This window comes from Lissotriton helveticus, chromosome 2_1, assembly GCF_964261635.1.
Source record: "Lissotriton helveticus chromosome 2_1, aLisHel1.1, whole genome shotgun sequence".
NCBI classification, from domain to species: domain Eukaryota; kingdom Metazoa; phylum Chordata; class Amphibia; order Caudata; family Salamandridae; genus Lissotriton; species Lissotriton helveticus.
This window is the reverse complement of record NC_136059.1, coordinates 1,560,896,263-1,560,915,855: the sequence shown is the minus strand read 5'-3', so window position 1 is coordinate 1,560,915,855 and position 19,593 is coordinate 1,560,896,263. Positions and strand designations below refer to the sequence as shown.

Here is a 19,593-nt window from a genome sequence, read left to right as displayed (position 1 = left end):
TACAGATACACCCATCCAATCACACAGGGACTACCCATGCACTCACCCAATCACCCAGGCCCTATCCATGCACTCATCCAATCACCCAGGCACTACCCTTGCAACCATTCATTTACTCAGGTACTTTGCATGCGTTCATCCATTTACCTATGTCTCATGAACTCCCCATGCCCTCATCCAATCATCCAGGCATTTTCCATGCACTCACCCATCACCCAGGCACTACCCATGCACTCACTCAATCACCCAGGCCCTACCCATGCACTCACCCAATCATCAAGGCCCTATCCATACGCTCATCCATTCATCCAGGCACTACCCATGCACCCATCCAATGACCAAGGCACTGCCCATGCAATCACCCAGGCACTACCTACACAATAATTCATTCACCAGGGCACTACCCACGCACACATCCAATCACCTAGTCACTAACATTGCACTCATCTATTCAGTTAGGCACTACCTATACACCCATCCAATGACCCAGGCACTACCCATGCAATCACCCAGGCACTACCCTTGCAGCCATTCATTTACTCAGGTACTTTGCATGCACTCATCCATTTACCCGTGTCTCATGTACTCCCCATGCACTCATCCAATCATCCAGGCATTTTCCATGCACTCACCCATCACCCAGGCACTACCCATGCACTCACTCAATCACCCAGGCCCTACCCATGCACTTACCCAATCATCCAGGCCCTATCCATGCACTCATCCATTCATCCAGGCACTACCCTTGCACCCATCCAATGACCCAGGCACTGCCCATGCAATCACCCAGGCACTACCCATGCACTCATCCATTCACCCAAGCACTAACCATGCAAACATCCAATCACCCAGTCACTACCTCTGCACTCATCCATTCAGTTAGGCAGTTCTGATGCACTCATCCATTCACTCAGGCCCTACCCATGCAGTCATCCAATGACCTAGCCACTATGCTTGCACTCATCCATTCACCCAGGCACTACCCATGAACTCATCCAATCACGCAGGCATTACCAATACACCCATCCAATCACCCTGCAGGCCTCGAAAAATCCTAAAAATGTTACTAGACCAGCAGGTCTAGTGACTCAAATAATCTACTAAACCTAATAATAATTCTCTTGACCCATAAACTGGTTTAAAATTATGTGATCCTGGGCAAGTATTTTAATTCACTGAGACGCCATTTTCTTCTTTATCACATATGAGAGCACCTTCAAATACACAAGTTCAGCATGTCTGCTGTACAGAAAACTCTTGTTTGGTTTAAACTTTTACTCCACATGTTATACAAATCTAACCATATATAGGATATACATGACCGCTGACTTGCCTCAGTTCATTAACCGCATTGTCATCAGTGCAAGGGCATGATTTCTTCTGAACTCATGTTTAAAAACTGTCACTTTTCATAAATACATAACTAAAGCATAAAGTAGCAACACACTGTCATTTGCAATCAGCAGATTTTACATTGAAATGCCCAAATCATTTCCCACTGACATGTAGTTTTAAAACTATATAGTGTACAATGTCAGGAAATTGAGTTTCTGCAAATATTTGTTATTTGCACATGAACAAGTGTTGTGATTTGCTTTGCTCCTATGTAAATCTTTGCATCACACTTCTGATTTACAAAAAATGTTCTTTCAGAATTCCTGATATATTTTGAAATAACTGTACTATTCATTTTTAAGCTGTTTAAATATTGTTAGAAAAAAAACTGACATTTTACAGTTTTTTGTTTGATAATTATTGTCAGGCAATTCACTTGACCAAAAACACTAACTTTAATAAGAGAAAGAAAAGTAAAAAACATTCTCCAGGAACAGATAAAAACAATTAGTAAAAAGACAAACTGACATTTGACCTCTGTTCTTGAACAGACAGCAAATGAGTCAAGACAAAAACAAGATTTAAAGGCTTCTTTATGCTAATTCACTTTCTGAACGAACAGAACACCTGTTCCTTCTAGTTTAAATTAATTCACCAGCAAGGTCGAGCAAATGCTAAAAATAGCTCAACCTGATAAAATCTCACTGGACATTGCGAGTGAGCGAGTGGATTTGAGTCCTGCCCAGGCACTACCCATGCACTCATCTATTCACTCAGGCAGTACCATTACACTCATCCAATCACCCAGGCACTATCCATGCACTTACCCAATCACCCAGGCACTATCTATGCACTCATCCAATCACCCAGGCACTACGTTTGCACTCATCCAATCACCCAGGCACTACCTTTGCACTCATCCAATCACCCAGGCACTATGTTTGCACTCATCCATTCAATGAGGCGCTGGCCATGCACTCATCCAATCACTCAGCCACTATCCATGCGCTCACACAATCGCCCAGGCACTATACATGCACTCAGCCAAACACACAGGCACTACCAATAACTCATGCAATCACCCAGGCGCTACTTTTGCACTCATCTAATCACCCCAGCACTACTTTTGCACTCATCCAGTTACCCAGGCACTACCCATGCACTCATCCAATCACTCAGGCACTATCCATGCACTCACATAATCACCCAGGCACTATACATGCACTCATCCAATCACACAGGCACTATTCATGCACTCACCCAATCACTCAGGCACTACCCTTGCACTCATGCATTCATTCAGACACTTTTCTTGTACTCATCCAGTCACCCAAGCACTACTTATGCACTCACCAAATCACTCAGGCACTATCCATGCACTCACAAAGTCACCCAGGCACTATACATGCACTCATCCAATCACCCAGTCCCTACTTTTTGCAGTCATCCAGGCACTACCCATGCACTCATCCAATCACTCAGGCACTATCCATGCACTTACACAATCAACCAGGCACTATACATGCACTCATCCAATCACCCAGGCACTACCCTTTCACTCATTCATTCACTCTTTCATAGCTGCAATTGACTGTTCTCCTGCAGTGACTATGGTGGTACAGTCTATGTGTTACATTGTCATACAATGGAATTTTGGAACCAGGTCTACATGGCAGGTCTCTATTTCATATGGAACTTTTTGCCCTGTTAGAGGGGCTGCAGCTGAAGATGCTGATGAGCCTGTAGTTTTCCTGTCTTTCTTTGCCATAGTTAAAGCATTATTATGATATGTTTTAAGATGGTACAACATAGAAGTTGTACCACAGGATTACTTCTTGGTTGAACCTCTTGATAATGTTTTCTCGCAAATAGATCATTTTCCAAACTTGGCAACCATCTTAGACTCTCCAGACGGTATACTGAAGAACTGCCATGCAATGCTGGCTTTCTTCTGTTGAGCTTTTTCATCTACTAGATCTTCTCCCTCCACCTCCTCAAGGTCCTGCTCTGCCTCCTGTTGCAGCAGATTCTTCTCTGCACCTCCTGTTGCCATTTTTTAATTAGAATATCAAAAAACTGACAAACTCTAACTTGAGTACTGCACTGAAGACACACCTGCTGAGAATGATTGCACAAATAATGGAACATACAAGAAAAAAATTAGGGGTGTGTACTTCCTATAAATATAGTAGAAAACTGTTTTAGCCAATCATGTAAAAGAGAACATCGAAAATAGAATATAAAACTCGGTTTGAATAATGTAAATATAAAAGCATAACTTTAAACCTCTGGTATATAAGCACCTACTGTCACACTCACTCTAAAATATGTGTATATACATTTTTAAACTTTTCAAAAACACGCCATTGTAATTTTGAATATGTTCGCGAAGACCAGCATCACCGCAAAATTAGAAAAATAGATTACACCATTAGTTTAAACTAAATAACTACAATAACATAAGTTTTAACAATATAGAACTTTTAAACATAGTGTAGAATGTGTGTATATGTTTTACACTGTAAAAAATACATGCTCTTCATGACTACCGATGTCATCGCAATGCCTGGGATCAGCGCAAAAATGAAAATAGTCTTTGAAGACTTTTTTTTCTGGAAACTTACTACAAAAATATAAGTTTGAAAAGTACACTAATAAAGCTCTACTGTTAAACATACTGTAGAATGTGTTTATATAAATATTTTACACTTTGTACAAAACATGCGCTCTTCGCGACTACTGACGTCATTGCGACGCCCAGCATCTCCGCAAAAATCAGAAATAGTCTTGAAGACGATTTATCTGAAAACTGACTACAAAAAAAAGTTTTTCAAAAGTACACTAATAACGCTCTACTGTTAAATATACTGTACAATGTGTCTATATATATATTTTATGCTTTGAACAAACCATGTGTTCTTTGCGACTGCCGACGGCCACGCTACGACGTCGGTAGTTGCAAATATTATCATTTTTGTAAGGGTGGTTTTCTCCTTAAATTCATCAGAGAAAGAAAGTTAAAACAATATTTTACTAACTATCTAGACTTCAATTTTATGTAAAAAAATTCTTTAAGTGTATTTTTCAGTATCTGATATACATTTGCTGCTTACCCATTCTCAACAGTAAATGCGGCAATGTTGTGCCAACTAAAAACATTCTTAAATGTAAAAACTGTTATTAATGTACTTCATGATAAGCAATTACTAAATAAAAAAAATGAGTGGTATATAATATATTTATACTGTACAATATCCAATTATAAAAAGAAAATACCAAATTCAAAAAAACAAAGGTTACAGGGATGTTATAGTTAGGATTTAGCATTTAAAAAACCTTAGAAATTCACTGAACAAAACCAAAGGTGCAAGTGCATGATTGCCATGAACAGCAGCGATTTTGTTGAAAATAGAAGCTCAGCTCTGTTTTGCGGCCGTGCGCGCTGTTCATAATACAACCCAAGGAATGCTTAAATATAAGTTCCTTGATAAAGATTCATAATTTATTCATTTTCAGCAATGTAATGTGTGCTAACAGGGGCATAATGAGATTATTATCATTGATTCACTTCAGCGGCCTAGCAAGGGCATCATGACTGTAATGCAATGAAGGAAGATCGATAGCCATACCCTAGTTTTCTAGTAAAAAAAGTCACTAATTGTGATAATTTGGCTCTTCACACTCCTTGGTCCTGGTGCCACTGCACCGGCAACTCTACCGATAGCTACGAACCGTTATTAGAGTTATGCCATAGACATTTCCACTTCACGATCCTCAACCTTCAGCTAAAACTATGCAGCTTTTTTAGCAGAAGTGGGCAAGCCAACAAGTTATCATGGAGGGTCGGGACAGAGCCAAGCCAAGGGTCATCTTGGACCCTAAGCGCCTGTGCGTGATTTAAGCCTTGAAACAATATGGCATGTAAATCATACAACATTATGGACAAATATGATAATAGTCACCGCAAAATAAAAAAGAGAAGTATATTTCTTTGGCAATGGAAGCTTTTCACCTTAGCTCATCAGATTATATTACTGCATTAAAAGTATTCATTAAAAGTGACAATTTTTGTATTAGAAACATTCCTGCCCCCACCCTGATAACGATGCCATTAGTGAACTAAAAGGCTGGCATTCTTTTTGTAGATGGAGCAAAATTATAGGTTATCAAATCAAAAACAATAGAGGTTTTTGTTCAGCACTTATCCTGAACTTGCATATTTGAAGGTGCTCCCCGAAATAAAATATTTGCCTGGGATAACATAATATGGCCACACAGGGAAGGCTGGATTGACCACAGATTTTACAGTTTCACACTGTGTGCAGGCCAGCCAACAGATGGTATCTCTTTCTGATATCAAAGGTTAATGATTTGCCTTTAATTCTTGGAGGATGAGAATAGAGCTATGGGTGACAGCGTTACATAACGTTCCCAAGGACATAAGAGGGCTTGACAACAGACACAGACTACATTATATTTTTTTCAGCAAAGGGAGATTTGGAAAGATTCACAGGATTCTAGGCCGAGGCCAGGATTCAAACCTGGTTCTCCTAGTTGCCTAAGTTCTGGCTGTAGCCACTAGGCTACACAACTCCCAGTGAAAGCCTGCCTCGTTCTTGACCCGCGGTTCCAAGAGGTCCACGAGCTGCCGCCAGAGCGCGGCTTCTGGTTCGAACATTGGGTGGCCCACCTACCTCTTTGTCTCAGCGGAGGCCAATCACAGAAACACGCATCCGTCTGTATATGTCTGGCTCTAGAAGGACCTGAGGGCCCTGGTTCTGCTTCTAGCTAGGGCTTCTTCTTCCCGCCTCGTATACGGGCCTTCCCTCGCGCGTCCATTTCCTTTTACACCCTGAGTGAATGCAACCGCTCCCCCACAGAGGCGCATCTGCTCCACCACTGCATTACAACACGAGAAGATAAATGGTGCCCTGGACCTTAAAAACCAATAAAGGTTGGCTGATTTAGTTTGCCCCTGTTGTTAGCAGGCAAGCAACCTACTGGGTTAAAGATGAGTGGCATCTGCTAAAACAATGTCAGGAGAACGCCGAACAGGCAGATAATGGCTGCCGTGGAGTTCTCTTGGCAGAAATGAGGGCCACTTATTCACTTCTGACTGATTCCATGCAACACAAAGGCTGGGGGGCTTCTCCTGAACCTCACGCAAGCAGCTATGACATGTGCTTAGCTTCCACTCGTTCTATGCATCGGTATGACAATTATATAATGTTTCACTAGCAATAAGAATATAATCTGTTCTCCAGGGCCACAATCTCGTCCCAAGCATTGAGTGACAGAGCAGTTCCCTAAGAAAGCAATGTGTTTTGAGGAATTCACTCATGATGTCATCAGCACTGTGTCTTAAGCTCACAGGTTTCAGCAGAATATCACTATGCTCTTATATGTCATTTTGTGAACGTTGATCGTCTGATTAAAGCTATTTTAATGCTTCGGCTTGCAGGGCTTTTGCAAACAGAAAAGCATAAACAGGGACAGTGTTCAACAACCATTCACGCCCAACTGCAGCAACACATTGTGGAACATTAAAAGCAACGGGAGAAATAAACAAGCACTGGCAATGCCAGCAGGTCTGGATTTGCAAGCTGGTGTGATGGTTACATTTTTTATTGCAAGAATATGCCAAAAGAATAAACAGAAGAAAAAGGAAACGTGCAGCCACTGAAATGTGGCCACAGCAGTCTTGCAATAGAACTTTGAAACTGAAAGCATTTTAAACAAGCCTTTCTGTTGTGCCATGCGTTTAATTCTTATTTGTAAAGGAGGATAAATGAAACCACCGGCTAACCAAGCACTCAAATTATAGACATCTGTAGTGCAGCAATGTCTCGTAAACACTTTATAACAACAACTTTAAAAATGAGGTGGACAATAAATCCTCATTTAACTGGGTATCCATAGTGCAGGCAAAATAAATAGCTGGTGTTTAAAGTTAATGTAAAAAAAAAACATATTTTGAGCCAGCTTGAATGTGGATATGAACAATGAGCACAGGCTTTGTGTGGAGTCACTCGAAATGAAGGGATCCAATGGCAAGGATTTAACAGACCAATGGATGAAGGCCACAGTCTAAAGGCCAGTATATATACATATATATTTGGAAAAATGATTGTCTGACGATTACAGCTGTCTCAAAGGCCAGAGCTAAAACAATAGTGATAGAAATTTGCAGACCGGGTGCCATGCATGCAGGGGCTAATGTTGTCAGTCAACCTGGGACTGGGCAGTGGCCTGGTGTAGCTCCCGCTGCATCCAACTCTGGACACTAAAGTCTACAAGCTAGAAGAGTGGGTGGCTAACACAAGTTAAGCCAGTCTCCATGGCCTACTACTTTCAATCCACCACTGTGTGGATCACAGAGGTGAAAACTTCCAAAGGCATGTTTTTAAAAGCTGGAGGTCTACTCTTGGAGAATTGCTTCTGTGTTTGGGGTAGAGTTCCGATGTCTATAGGACCCACAAAGAATTCCAGGAGTACTATACGATTTCCAGAAGTACTCAATTTTGCAAAATGTAGCATGCAGAATTTCAACCAGATGGAAATGTCTGCATGAACAGATGATGGGCAAATATACATTGGACACATATATTTCCAAAGAAAAAATAATTTCCCAGCAAAAATCCCCATACACCTCTACCTCCATGGCATTTGGAAGTGCTTCCTTCACTCTCCCAAACTGGAAATTCGTTCAGAAAAGCAGTTTTGTGTGCATTTCCGTTGTGGGAAACTACCTGCATATTGTTTGACAATACCCTCAAATCTATCGGTTTGTGGGTGCTCACATCACTTTGAAGGGTATCACCACCTGCCTCTGAAATGATTGTAGCCCTTTATCCTGCATTTACGAACCAGGACAATCCACTACTCTGGTCGATTGTCTTTATTCACAAGTGCATATTCCACTAATACTGATTTTGAGAATCTAAATGGGGAATTTACTCTCAAAAATCACATTTTAGGTTCTCCTAGAGGCTAACATATTTGGGAATCAACGGCTGAGTGAGGCCACGATTATTTTGATGTTGTAATGCACTGGAAATTATAGATGGTGAACACAGATATCAGTTGGTTTCCTCATGTTTCACTCTGGGTGGTTACCATTGAACAGGGCCCAGATGCTGGCACTTCTTGGCTGACCTTCAGTGTTTAAGGCAAAAACAGCAACCCATATCCTCCAACTTCAGATTGACAAACAACTCACCTCATCACCTCCACTGCTGGCCTCCTCTTTATACGTTCTGCAGCTGTCTGTCATGATGGGATTCTCACATGAGGCCAGGCCCGCAACTCTACCTGGCCCCACGTGTTGACTTGTGTCCAGTATTCAACACTGAAAGTAAGAAGGCAGCCCAGATGGAGGTTCGGGAACCATATGCCTAGGGGCTGAGTTTAAGTCTGGATGACCCCGAGAGCCACACTAGGGAGCAAATTCACCCTATTATTTGACAGGCGGAACAATGACTGCAAGCGGTCAAGCAAGGGGTCATAAAGCAATGTTTAGTGCCTTACAGGCACTACCTGAGAGGAATTGAAATTCCAGACTGCTCTCACCATTCCACATCCAGCAGGATGCTCCGGCTATAAATGGTGGGCATGTTATGAGTGGGCATATTTAATGCCTTTCATCTATGCTGACACAAATAATCGATTTAATCATAGCAAGATTCTTGTTTAGAACTTTCACTTGCTAAACCAGCAGAGTTTAAAAAAAAATAATGCCCTTCAATACCTTGCACTTAACAAACCAATTGATACTTCAAATGTTGAACTCTTGCACCTTGTTTGTCCTTATTTGCAATTTTTAAACTGCTTTTATGTAAATGACTTACATGGAGGTAAAATTGTACTCAAAGTAAGGCATTCTGATTCCCTTTGGGGCTTGTTTGCAGTCTATATATATTCTCAAATAAATAAATATTTCTGCCCTCATCCACTGAAATGTACAAAATGACACCGCATTTTTGACATAACTTAAACTTTCATGATCTGCTCATGTCGGCTCTATCAATACAGGAATAGTAAAAATATGCATTACTGTGAAGCATGCTGTGGTAAACTTCGAAGTGAAACATATTCACTTCAGTCTAAACAAGTGAGAAAATCAGCCCCAACCATTAGGAGTCACAAAAATGACAGCCAGGTGACATCTACAGATGATATCCAGGCGATCTCAAAGCTTGCAAATGTATGAAAGGGAGTGTAAGAACTCATGAAAAAGGTACACATCAACATACTATACTCATTAAAATACTACACCAACTCCTGTCGCCCGCCTCCCTTGCATTGAATTTGCCTATAAACATAAATACATGCTGCAGTATGGTGGTCAACGCTAGGGGAGAACAGTGGTCTACTTTGCTCAGTGCCATGTGTATGTACATTTTGCAATACATTAAAAAAATGTCTTTGCATTTCCCACGTTCCATTCAGGCCAAATAATAGACAATTCCCTGACGTTTCTAAAGTACGCAATCAACTGTCTGTTCCTTGTCTTGATTCACAAAAAAGTGCTAGGGGGCTTTTTGGTCATGGTGCCATATTTCATATAAACAGCTTGCAAGAGTAGTCCTGCGGGATGGTGATGGAACCGTAAGAACGCGAGAGTTGAGGTTCCCGCATTTAACCCTAGAAAGCCATCGTGTGTGGCTCTACTCCCTGCGTGCCAGCATCCTGGTGACTGGACTGTTTGTCGAGGTGCGCAATGCTCAATCTAAGTATTCCTGGCTCAAAGACTGACTGAAGACCCCCATTGTTACAGGTCAATATTTAAGTCGATATTATGGTCCCACGCCACCTGAATTCTTGTCCATATCCACAAAGATATAATAAGGCATCACAAAGTAACTGACAGACTCACTCTTCTTAATCTTATCCTTAGCTATCACTCTAATTACGATCAATTGCAACCCCCCAAAAATGAAACCTGTGCAATAGACAATAGGTGTTCTTCTGCCAGAAACAAGGTTAATAAATAGTATCTGCCAACCTGGCACGACAAACAATAGGCTAAAAAGGGAAATAACTGATTCAGTAAATATCTACGTGAACATAAAACTGCTCTATCTCCAATTAATAGAGAAGGCAACCCAATAAGGACTAGTGAAATCGTTTGATTTACAGTTTAGCTGCACTAGGAACTACTACACGAGACGAAAAAAACATCATTTCAACATGTAGCATTGCAACAAAACCCTGTAGAAAGCTTTAACATCTACGAACTGCCTCCCTATAGTTTGAGCCTATGATTTTCCCTCTCACTTCAACGACCCAGTTTTAAAAACCCCAGTGTTTGCACAGCAGCTGGTTCACCTATGGGCAGCGGGGTGATATTTTTGTTCAAAATATTCTAAGACAGTTTCATATACTGTTATATATTCAAGTCTTTTCAGATTCATTAGAAAAATCCGTATTTTTTGTTTGCAATCCCCATGCCTAAATTCTGAATGATGAATTCACTTTTGTTGAAAAAGACAACGTTACTGAGGATCTGATGGAAAGGATACGGGGCCAGATGTATCAAAGGGTTTTCCCCATTCTGTGTCTATGGAAAAATGTGTTCGTACATATGGCCCACAGTCTCATATTAGGTGGGAGCTTTCAATTGACACATTTTTGTTTTTAAAACATTATACAACTTGTAAACTAGACACTTAGAATCATGTTCTGGAAATAAATGAGAGTACAGCATTGTGCAGGAAAGCTGTTCTTGTTTTCAGACGTTCCCTCCCTGTATCAAGAAAGTTCTAGTCCTGTCAAAATTGTGAGGTGAAGTACTCTGGAAATTAACTCATTGAAAACTCAACAAATCCTCCCTCTATAAGAATGAATGTATGAGACAATAACAATTGAAGGTTATCAAATTATTGTTAAAAGAGAAAGCTGAAACCAAAATAGAAGGCTACAGTCACTTTAAAAAGTGCTCACTACCAGCCTTGGCCCCTAGACTGATGTCAAATATTTAAAATAATACCAGCCTCTCTAAAATGAAGAATAGCCAACCATACTATTAGTCCAATGTAGCTCAATGCTATTGGCAAGAAGAAAAAACAGAAAAATACAGTCAAAACGAAGAATTATCTGTGAAAACATTCACATTTGGCCAAAATGAACTAACTGTTCTGCTAATAACAACGAGGAGCTTTACTCAAGTGAGTGCAGATACCGGAACCAGTAGCAATCCAGAGTAGCGCAAGAAACAGGACCAAACACGAGGACAGGGACCCGAAGTCAGTAGAAGTCATTCAAAAGGAACAGTGATGTACAATTACAAAATAAATGAATGAACAAAAAAATAAAACATAACAAAATGGCGGGAAGGGTAACGCCCAAAGCACTCTCAGCAATATCATTGACTTTATCTTCATTGTTAATGTACTAATAATGTTTTTGCAATATAGAGCAATGCAAGTGAATGATAGGAAGGTTACATTTTCAGAACCAGCAGACACATAGAGTCTGGCAGTATGTTCAACAAATGAGAAATTGGAATAATTTAAGGCAGTCGAAAATCAGCTTCAATTGTAACTATGTGGTGCACAATAAGACAAAATGGTAGTCTTACCTTCGTCCCTCTTGCGCTTGTTGGTATCAGCACTGCTGGCTGTAATCCCCAAAATGCCACTGATGGAGTAGGAGGAGCCTGCCGAGTCAGTGCTTACTGAGGACACCTGAGTCACAGAGCCTGTAGAAGCTGAGACAATGAATGATAAATTACTCCACTTGGCAAAGAGAAAAACCACTGCAAATGATGGATGGTGAACAGATGAACAAGAGACAGTAAAACAGAAATACCCAGAAGTTGTGAGGTTTTCTATGCTCATGTAGACCAGATGAACAAATTAAATACCCACAGCTGCTGTAAAGACACACTGAAAACGCACTTTTAGATATATATGTGTGTTTAAAATAAAACTTGGAGGGTAAAAACAGGTCAAATGCCTTTTTATTAAAAGGTCATTTACAATTAGTAAAATATTACATTTTCTAAAAACACAACTCTTTTAGCTTATGCGCTAGCCAAAGTAGTGAGTTCTAAACTGTGATGTCAAATGATTCCTCTTAAATAAGATTATGAAGAAGGATATTGAGAAGAGGTTTTTACTGAAGCCATAAAACACTTTATGATCTGATAAAATATGTTGAAACATACTGCTTGATCAGAGATCATGCCAGAGATCATGCTCTAAATGTACAATTTATGGTCATAACTATAAGGCAAATGCTATTCAGAGAGCATTTTGACCACAGTGCAACCCTAATCATCTCAGAGTACTAATCTGTGATTTCACAATGTGATCCCTGGCCACCTGGGCTTCCGCACCTGAAAGGGCACTAAGGTACATGCTGACAAGATAAAATATTTCAGACAGAGAAAAATATTCCAAATCTTGCATCTTAAGCCTCAACATAAAGTACCTAGAACCAAGATAGTGAAATAGTGAGAATTTCAAACACAGAAAAAATGCTTACTCTTGTTGGCACTCCATCCAACATCAGTAGTGTTAACTTCTATAACTAACATCCTAAGATAGCAAACAGGGATGCAAACCCTAATGGTAGTAGGCACCACAGTACCTGAAGTTGTGGCACTGGCAGTAGACCTACTCTCTCCCTCCACTCTGGACCTACACAGTGATAAATAGGCTTGCCCCTCACTCTGGTCATGTGATCCCATCCATAGTGAGTAGAGTAAACAAATTTCCAGGGAGAGAGACACGAAAGCCATCACCACTAACTACCATGAGTTGTCTATTAGCATCAGGCATGTTAGTCTGGACAGCAGGTGGAGCTCCACCATATGGGTATTCTGGGCTGCAATCAAATTAGAAATACTGACAACGATGCAAATCTGTCACAGCAAGAGAAAGTATTGCTGGCAAAGCAAATTCACTGAAATTTGACCAAAGGCACATTTCATGTGCAATTGAACAGTAGCCATTTTTTAAATAGAAAAACAACTCAATACATATTGTTTATGGGGAGATATAAAAAAAGCTAAGTGGGGGAGTCTGGGATCATGACAAAATGTCCGCCTTAATCTCTAATGATACATTATAGAGCCCGAATCAGTTGAGAGGGAATAATGTTGAAGTATTTTCAAAATATCTAATCCTAACATGGGACCTTACATTGAACAAGGGTTGAACAGTTCTATGCAATGCGTCCCAAATTGCAGTTAGGTTAAATAATGCATTGTATACAATGACAAGTTAATTTCAGTAAGATGATTGGTTCCTTACAGGGAGAGATCCAAAAGATGACTTGGACGACAGATGGGCAAGCGCTTTGGCAGCTCCCAAGTCAGAACAATTTAAAGGAAAGTCAGTGGTGCAACTAAACACAATCTGAGCTAGGCTAATAAATGCTGGATACAGGAATGCTTAGATGGAAAGAAAGTAGCCACTGATGTTAGCATGAACTGTGTTGAGGGCTGGGAAAAGCTCCAAGATATTTTGCCTGGAAGATGTACATCTAAAAGTGGGTGTCAGGTGGTAACTCAAACAGGACGAATGAGCCCCTTGTGAGTTTGAGTTGTGAAGACCCTTGAGGCAAAGGCAGCAAACACACATAGAGAAGTAGAACACAAATCACCCATAACAGAGCACAGAAAAGGAGAGCAACAGAGAGTAACTGCACTGCGAACGGAAGCCCCTATTACAAATAGACTGTTGGGTGAATTAGAACAAATGAGGATCTTGGACCGCGGGGCCTGTCAAGTTAATGGTAAATGTAACATGATAACAGATTTCTTATAAGTTATCTCCTTTTTGATCAAAACTTCTCACTTTAATTTTTCATCCATTCCAGTCTCATGTGGTTTCTTAGATTCAATGTGTAAAGCTAAGTGATGCAAAGTTACAAGTGAAAGTGTCATGACCAAGGAGAGTTATTGCAGCAGTGTACTATACCAAACCGCAGTACAACGCAGTTAATGACAGGTGGAAAATCCGTGCCTCTTGGGGGATGTGCGTGGAACTGCTGTGTGGCCCGAACAGGTTTCTGTTTTTATTTATGTGATCTGGTTAAGGCAATGCTTGAAAGTACTGACCTTTGAGACACTATTCACATTTTATTGAAAAGCAAGTAAAAAAAGGGGGTGCTTGGTTAACCCCATGGATGCTCAGCATATTCCCCTCCTGTGCTGAGAATTTGTAAATCCCACCCATCATGACGAGCTGGGCTCGTCATGAGCGTGCGAGGATGCTACTTCATGACGAGCCCAGCTCGTCATGAGTGTGGAAGGGGTTAAACAAAATAACGAACATTTTACAACCAAACTATACATACAAACACCCCAAAATCGCATTGTAATGAAGTGTCTCCGCCATGAACTGTCGAATTTTTGGGAGTTTGAGATTTGTGTGGTGCCAGTGCTGTGTGGATGTTGTCCACTAGATATCAATCAGCCAGCCTGACATTTAAGAACGAAAAGAAATAGCTCCAGACCCTTTTGCCCTCTATTGGAAGCACGCAGTATTACTTAATACAATTTGCAAAAACACTGCTGGTAATGCCAGCCAGCCCCACCTCTCTTCTCTGATGCACACGAAAGTATCTATGGGGTTAGTTTAATGACTGTAGTTTTTCACAGTCAACATCTGTTCACAATTATGGAAAGCTACATTTCTATTTGAATTCTCTAATTTCTCAGTAGCCATGAAACATGCTGTGCTCCTCTTTCCCCTAGGTGAATTTCTATCAAAGGAAGCTGTCCCCACTTGGAAACAGTCTTGGTCCACTAGCCATTGCCGCCTATGTGGATATACCCAAGAAAGCATGCTCCATCTAGCTTGCGTGTATCCGGGCCTTCTATCTGTTAGGCAAAAATAGTTATGAACTGCATTTAAGGGCCCTTCAAATCAGGTCCTGTTGCCCGCAGTCATTGCACTCATAAATGGCATAATTCAATTGTCTAGTAGGGCAACCAGGTTCCTGATCCATGCAACCAAGCACCTGGTGCAGTAAAAACTTTACAGACCCTTATGTGTCCCAAGGCTGTCTACCGACCTGAACACCGTGAAGCCTAAAGCAGCATGGGTCTCTACCAACAAGGATGAAAACCTTGAAGGCTAGGTCTGCACCCCTGGGGGAGAGGACTTATCGAGCCACAAATCCTTTATCCGTGTACTGGCACTTTACTGAGCCATAATGAAATCACCCAACTGTTTGTAGTAGTCTTACCGGCACTTTGTCTCAGTCCAATCAGTAGCACCCTCATAACAACCCCATTTAAGGGCCATTTAGTGGGAGAATCTGACCCATCCCTTTGTAATGTTGTGTTTGCACATGTTATAACACGCTGGTCATACATGCACTTTACTTCATCGGTAAACCTTAATAAAATAAGGGATATTTAAGATCCTCAATGCAGATTACTTGATATGCACTAGCACTTTATGTTGTGGTCTGAACTGTCCATCCCTCACCACACCGTTCGAAAAGATGATCTTTGGGAACCTCGACCATAAAGGTTGTTTGTTTGTATGGGTTGACACAGTTTTTATTACTGATTGGTTTTAACATTGAGCTGATGTATATTGTAATGATTTTAAATAATCTGGCAAAAAAGACTGTTCATCCTTTATTTGAATTGCGCTTATTAAAAATTTTCATTTATTTGAAATTGAGATTTGAGCACTGATATTATTAATATCAACATTTATGCCAGAACAGTGCAGAATGGTCCCAGATTCTTACCCAAAAAATCAAACAATGGTGGTCTCAGGTAACTACTGCCAACTTGTTAGGGGTATTAACGTTATTAGCATATCCTTTTTTATGCTTGTCATGTTTCGTTCCTGTTGTGTGGGTAAGTTATAAAAAAATTGTCTTTGTCAACAACCACAGACTCATTTCCCAGTTATGGTCTCTTTGCGATAGGGATATATCCAGAAGCCCCGCAGACTTTCCATTAAAAGGGATTTTTCTTACATGTTGTCAGAAATGTGCTACAGCACAGACCTATCTTTTATGAGTACTTACACACATGGTTTTATGTCACTACATTGAGCTTGGAAATAACTGCCTGAAATATTGCATCCAAGACAGGGTAAGCATGTCATCAATATTCTGAATAGTGCCAATTACATGCTTAACGTATTAATACCAATTACCCATTTAACTCGCAGTGTAGTGGTTAGGTGGATGTAGTGGTTGTAGCAATTTTGTCATGAGATATACAGATCAGTTTTGTCAAAGTAGGAACTTCTTCATCATGGAGTGCTGCACATAGAACTTGCACGTGCACTTGCAATTCTCAATTTCTAAACCAGAATGTGATGTGCAGGGAACATCTCATTGGGAAAGTACTAGAACTCACACCATACAGTGGTTTGTACTTTACACATGTTTACAATTTGTAGGAAATAAAGTGGCTTTGATAGCTCTCGGTGTTTTATCCTGGATGAAGGTAGAACTCAGCTTTCCACAATGTAGAATCCAGCTTTTCACCTTGTAGTGTCAGCTACAACTTAAGGATAGTGATGTAATCAGAAAGAAGATGGATATTGCAAGATCGATTATTCAAGTTACTTTATTTAAGTTAAGATGTTAAATAATAAGATATAATGATAACCCCATCAGGAGCAGCTGTCCTGCAGCAGGAAAACATAAGATACAACAGATAGATCCTACCAAGTCTCTGAAAGTCATTGCACCACAAATGTCACCAAGCATTCATACTATTTTTTAGTAAACTACTGAGTCTGGATATTATGATTTTTGGGGAATGTCAGGGTAAACAGTTACAACAAATCAACTGCAGTGCATACGGAGTTTCAACACTGTTTTCCAACACTAAATAACAACCTAGCGATAACTGTGAAATTCATATAAAATTTAAAGTGCCTATATACAAATATATTGTGTAATCGCTACCTATGACTTGATGGGGATTTTCAGAATACCGTTTCTCTATTAAATCCACTTTTGTTAATTTTAAATTAATCAATAATAAACCAGTTTGAAACTCCGAGCTGGTGACCTAAAAATGCAGCGGAAACTTGGTGTAGAGCTGGGCTTCATATATATTTTACAGAAAGTGAATCTGCACCCATCAATGGATTTCCCCACATGAACAATTCCATCAGTGTGGTGAATTTTCAGAGTAAGCAAACTTGCACACGAAGGCGTATTTAGGGGAGATCCAGGGTGAGGTCTCCTTAGAAAGCGGTAACACCCAAACCTGTGGACATTCACAAACCTTATGCAGATGCTTTCCCACTGTGACAATGCTCTTAGATGTATTCCTGTCAAGATTCTAATTACATCCCTGCTCATGGTGAACTAGGGAAGAACAGAGGCAAAAACGGGTGGGGGCTGAAGAAAAGGTAATTTAATGGCTGTGAAAAATAGTTTTTTCCCAGAGAGAAACAAAAATAAGTCGCAGGTGCAAATGCACTTCAGCATTGACACAGATGCTTTAAAAATATTCAAACCTATATTCAGTACGCCAAAACAATCATGCCTGTGTGTACTCCTGGAAATTTACAATAATTACAGATTCCCAGGAATATTTCTGAACTCTTTGTGAATTCCCAAAACAAATGTACTGAAAATGTGGGTTTTAGGACTACTAAGGACATTGCAGACTGTTTTCTGCATCTGGTCAAATAACATTAGGCTATTTAAAATATCGTTTGTCATACTTTTTGGGAGTCATTTGAGTATCAACTGTGACCGGGAATGATCATTTGTCTACTGGTGGCATACCGCATCTCGGCTTCACAAAACCGCAGCTCTTGTCTCTTATTTAAGAAATAGGTGGACAGTGCATGAAAACCTGAACGACTCTATGCCCAATGAATCCTGTGATTTATAGATCACTGGTGGATGTAGTTCCCTGTTCCTACTGATGTCGCTCTTCCTCTCTTATATTGCTTATTTTCTACCCACTAACCTCTTTCCATTTTGTTTCCCTCCATTGCTAACTGCTGTGAATTACTTTTTTTCTATCACTCTAGCCTTTAAGAATTTTCACAGCTTTTATTAGCAATTATTTGTTTGTGAGGTAATAAAAGGGTTGATGAAACCAAGGCTTGCATGATATGTTATCCACAGGCTCTGTGAAGTGATAATGGCAGGAGCGGAATAGATGGCCATTAATAGGTTCTGATATATAGAGGATCAATGCTAGGGACACATGAGATATTTCTTCCAGAATGTATATCTCCTTATCCAGTTTATAAAGGGCAGAAGTATTTATTTGAGACTGTCCTCCATGTCATGGTCACCGTCACTGACTTTCTGACCATCAGCAGCACACAGTGCTAAGACACCAAAGATAGGTAAGCTGAGATAAGCTAAGGAGGTGGCTTGGGTGGCTGTTCTGCTGCAGCATGACGAGCCCGCTGCAAGTTTGTCGAGGCACAACCAAAAGGGAAAGCACAGGAGCAACCTACAAAAGGCTTCTTGCTTCTTATGACTGCTAAGATGTTGGCCTTGGCAGTCAAAGTATCATCGCGCTTCAGTGAGCCTGTTGTGTTAAACCCGTCATGCTGACCCCGCAGAGGCGGCAGTAGACAAAAAGAGAATCAGGCTTTGGAGAATCACAGAATACTAAGCAGGATGAAGGCCTAAATCCGGCGTCATTCTTGTGGAACCTTTTTAAGGGGGATTACCAAGTCAAGGCCACATTGTCCCAATGTTTGATTATCAATTTGCATCCTTGCGGAGGTCTAATGTTACCAGAATATCTGGGCTTCCTCTGTGCAACATTTGTCATCCATGTTGGCCTGCCACAGCTCAGAGCTGCGGTTGGAAAACAGCTGTGCCACTTCACTTTAAACAGTGGTAGATGTTTTGTGTTGGGAGGTGGGGAGGGACATAGTGTGACATCCCAGTATGCAATGTGCAGATTACATTTTACTGTGCTGAAGTGATCATGCTGGGAATTTGTTTTGATGACCTCTGTGTAAAGTGAGGTGTTGAGTGACTGGTCATATTGTCTTTTAGGATCTGAACGCTACTCAATATTTTATCTTTTATACTTTATTTAGTGAATCACTTCTTCATTTTTCAAGATGTGGCTTAGCAAACAACAATCAAGCAAATGTAAAGACATTAATTAGCTTTTGTATAACGGTGAGCACATGGAAATTGATCACCAATTGGGGACACTATTGGAAAGGTTTAACATTGATCTACATAGGGAACAGGATAATATGAGCATTAAGTAACACAGAGCGCATTCCATAGTTGACGAGTAAACTTAATACCCATAAACACCCCGTGATGTGCTGT

General features: G+C 40.5%; 1 protein-coding gene across 5 annotated transcripts in view; it reads right to left on the bottom strand.

Annotated features, from left to right (window-relative positions):
- PAX5 (paired box 5) overlaps positions 1 to 19,593 on the bottom strand; it is a 562,382-nt gene that overhangs the window by 412,219 nt on the left and 130,570 nt on the right. For all 5 annotated transcript variants that reach the window (XM_078676527.1, XM_078676528.1, XM_078676529.1 and 2 more), the window contains exon 5: positions 11,915 to 12,043. In XM_078676527.1, coding sequence (XP_078532653.1) covers positions 11,915 to 12,043 — 129 coding nt within the window. The remainder of the gene's footprint in view (positions 1 to 11,914; positions 12,044 to 19,593) is intronic.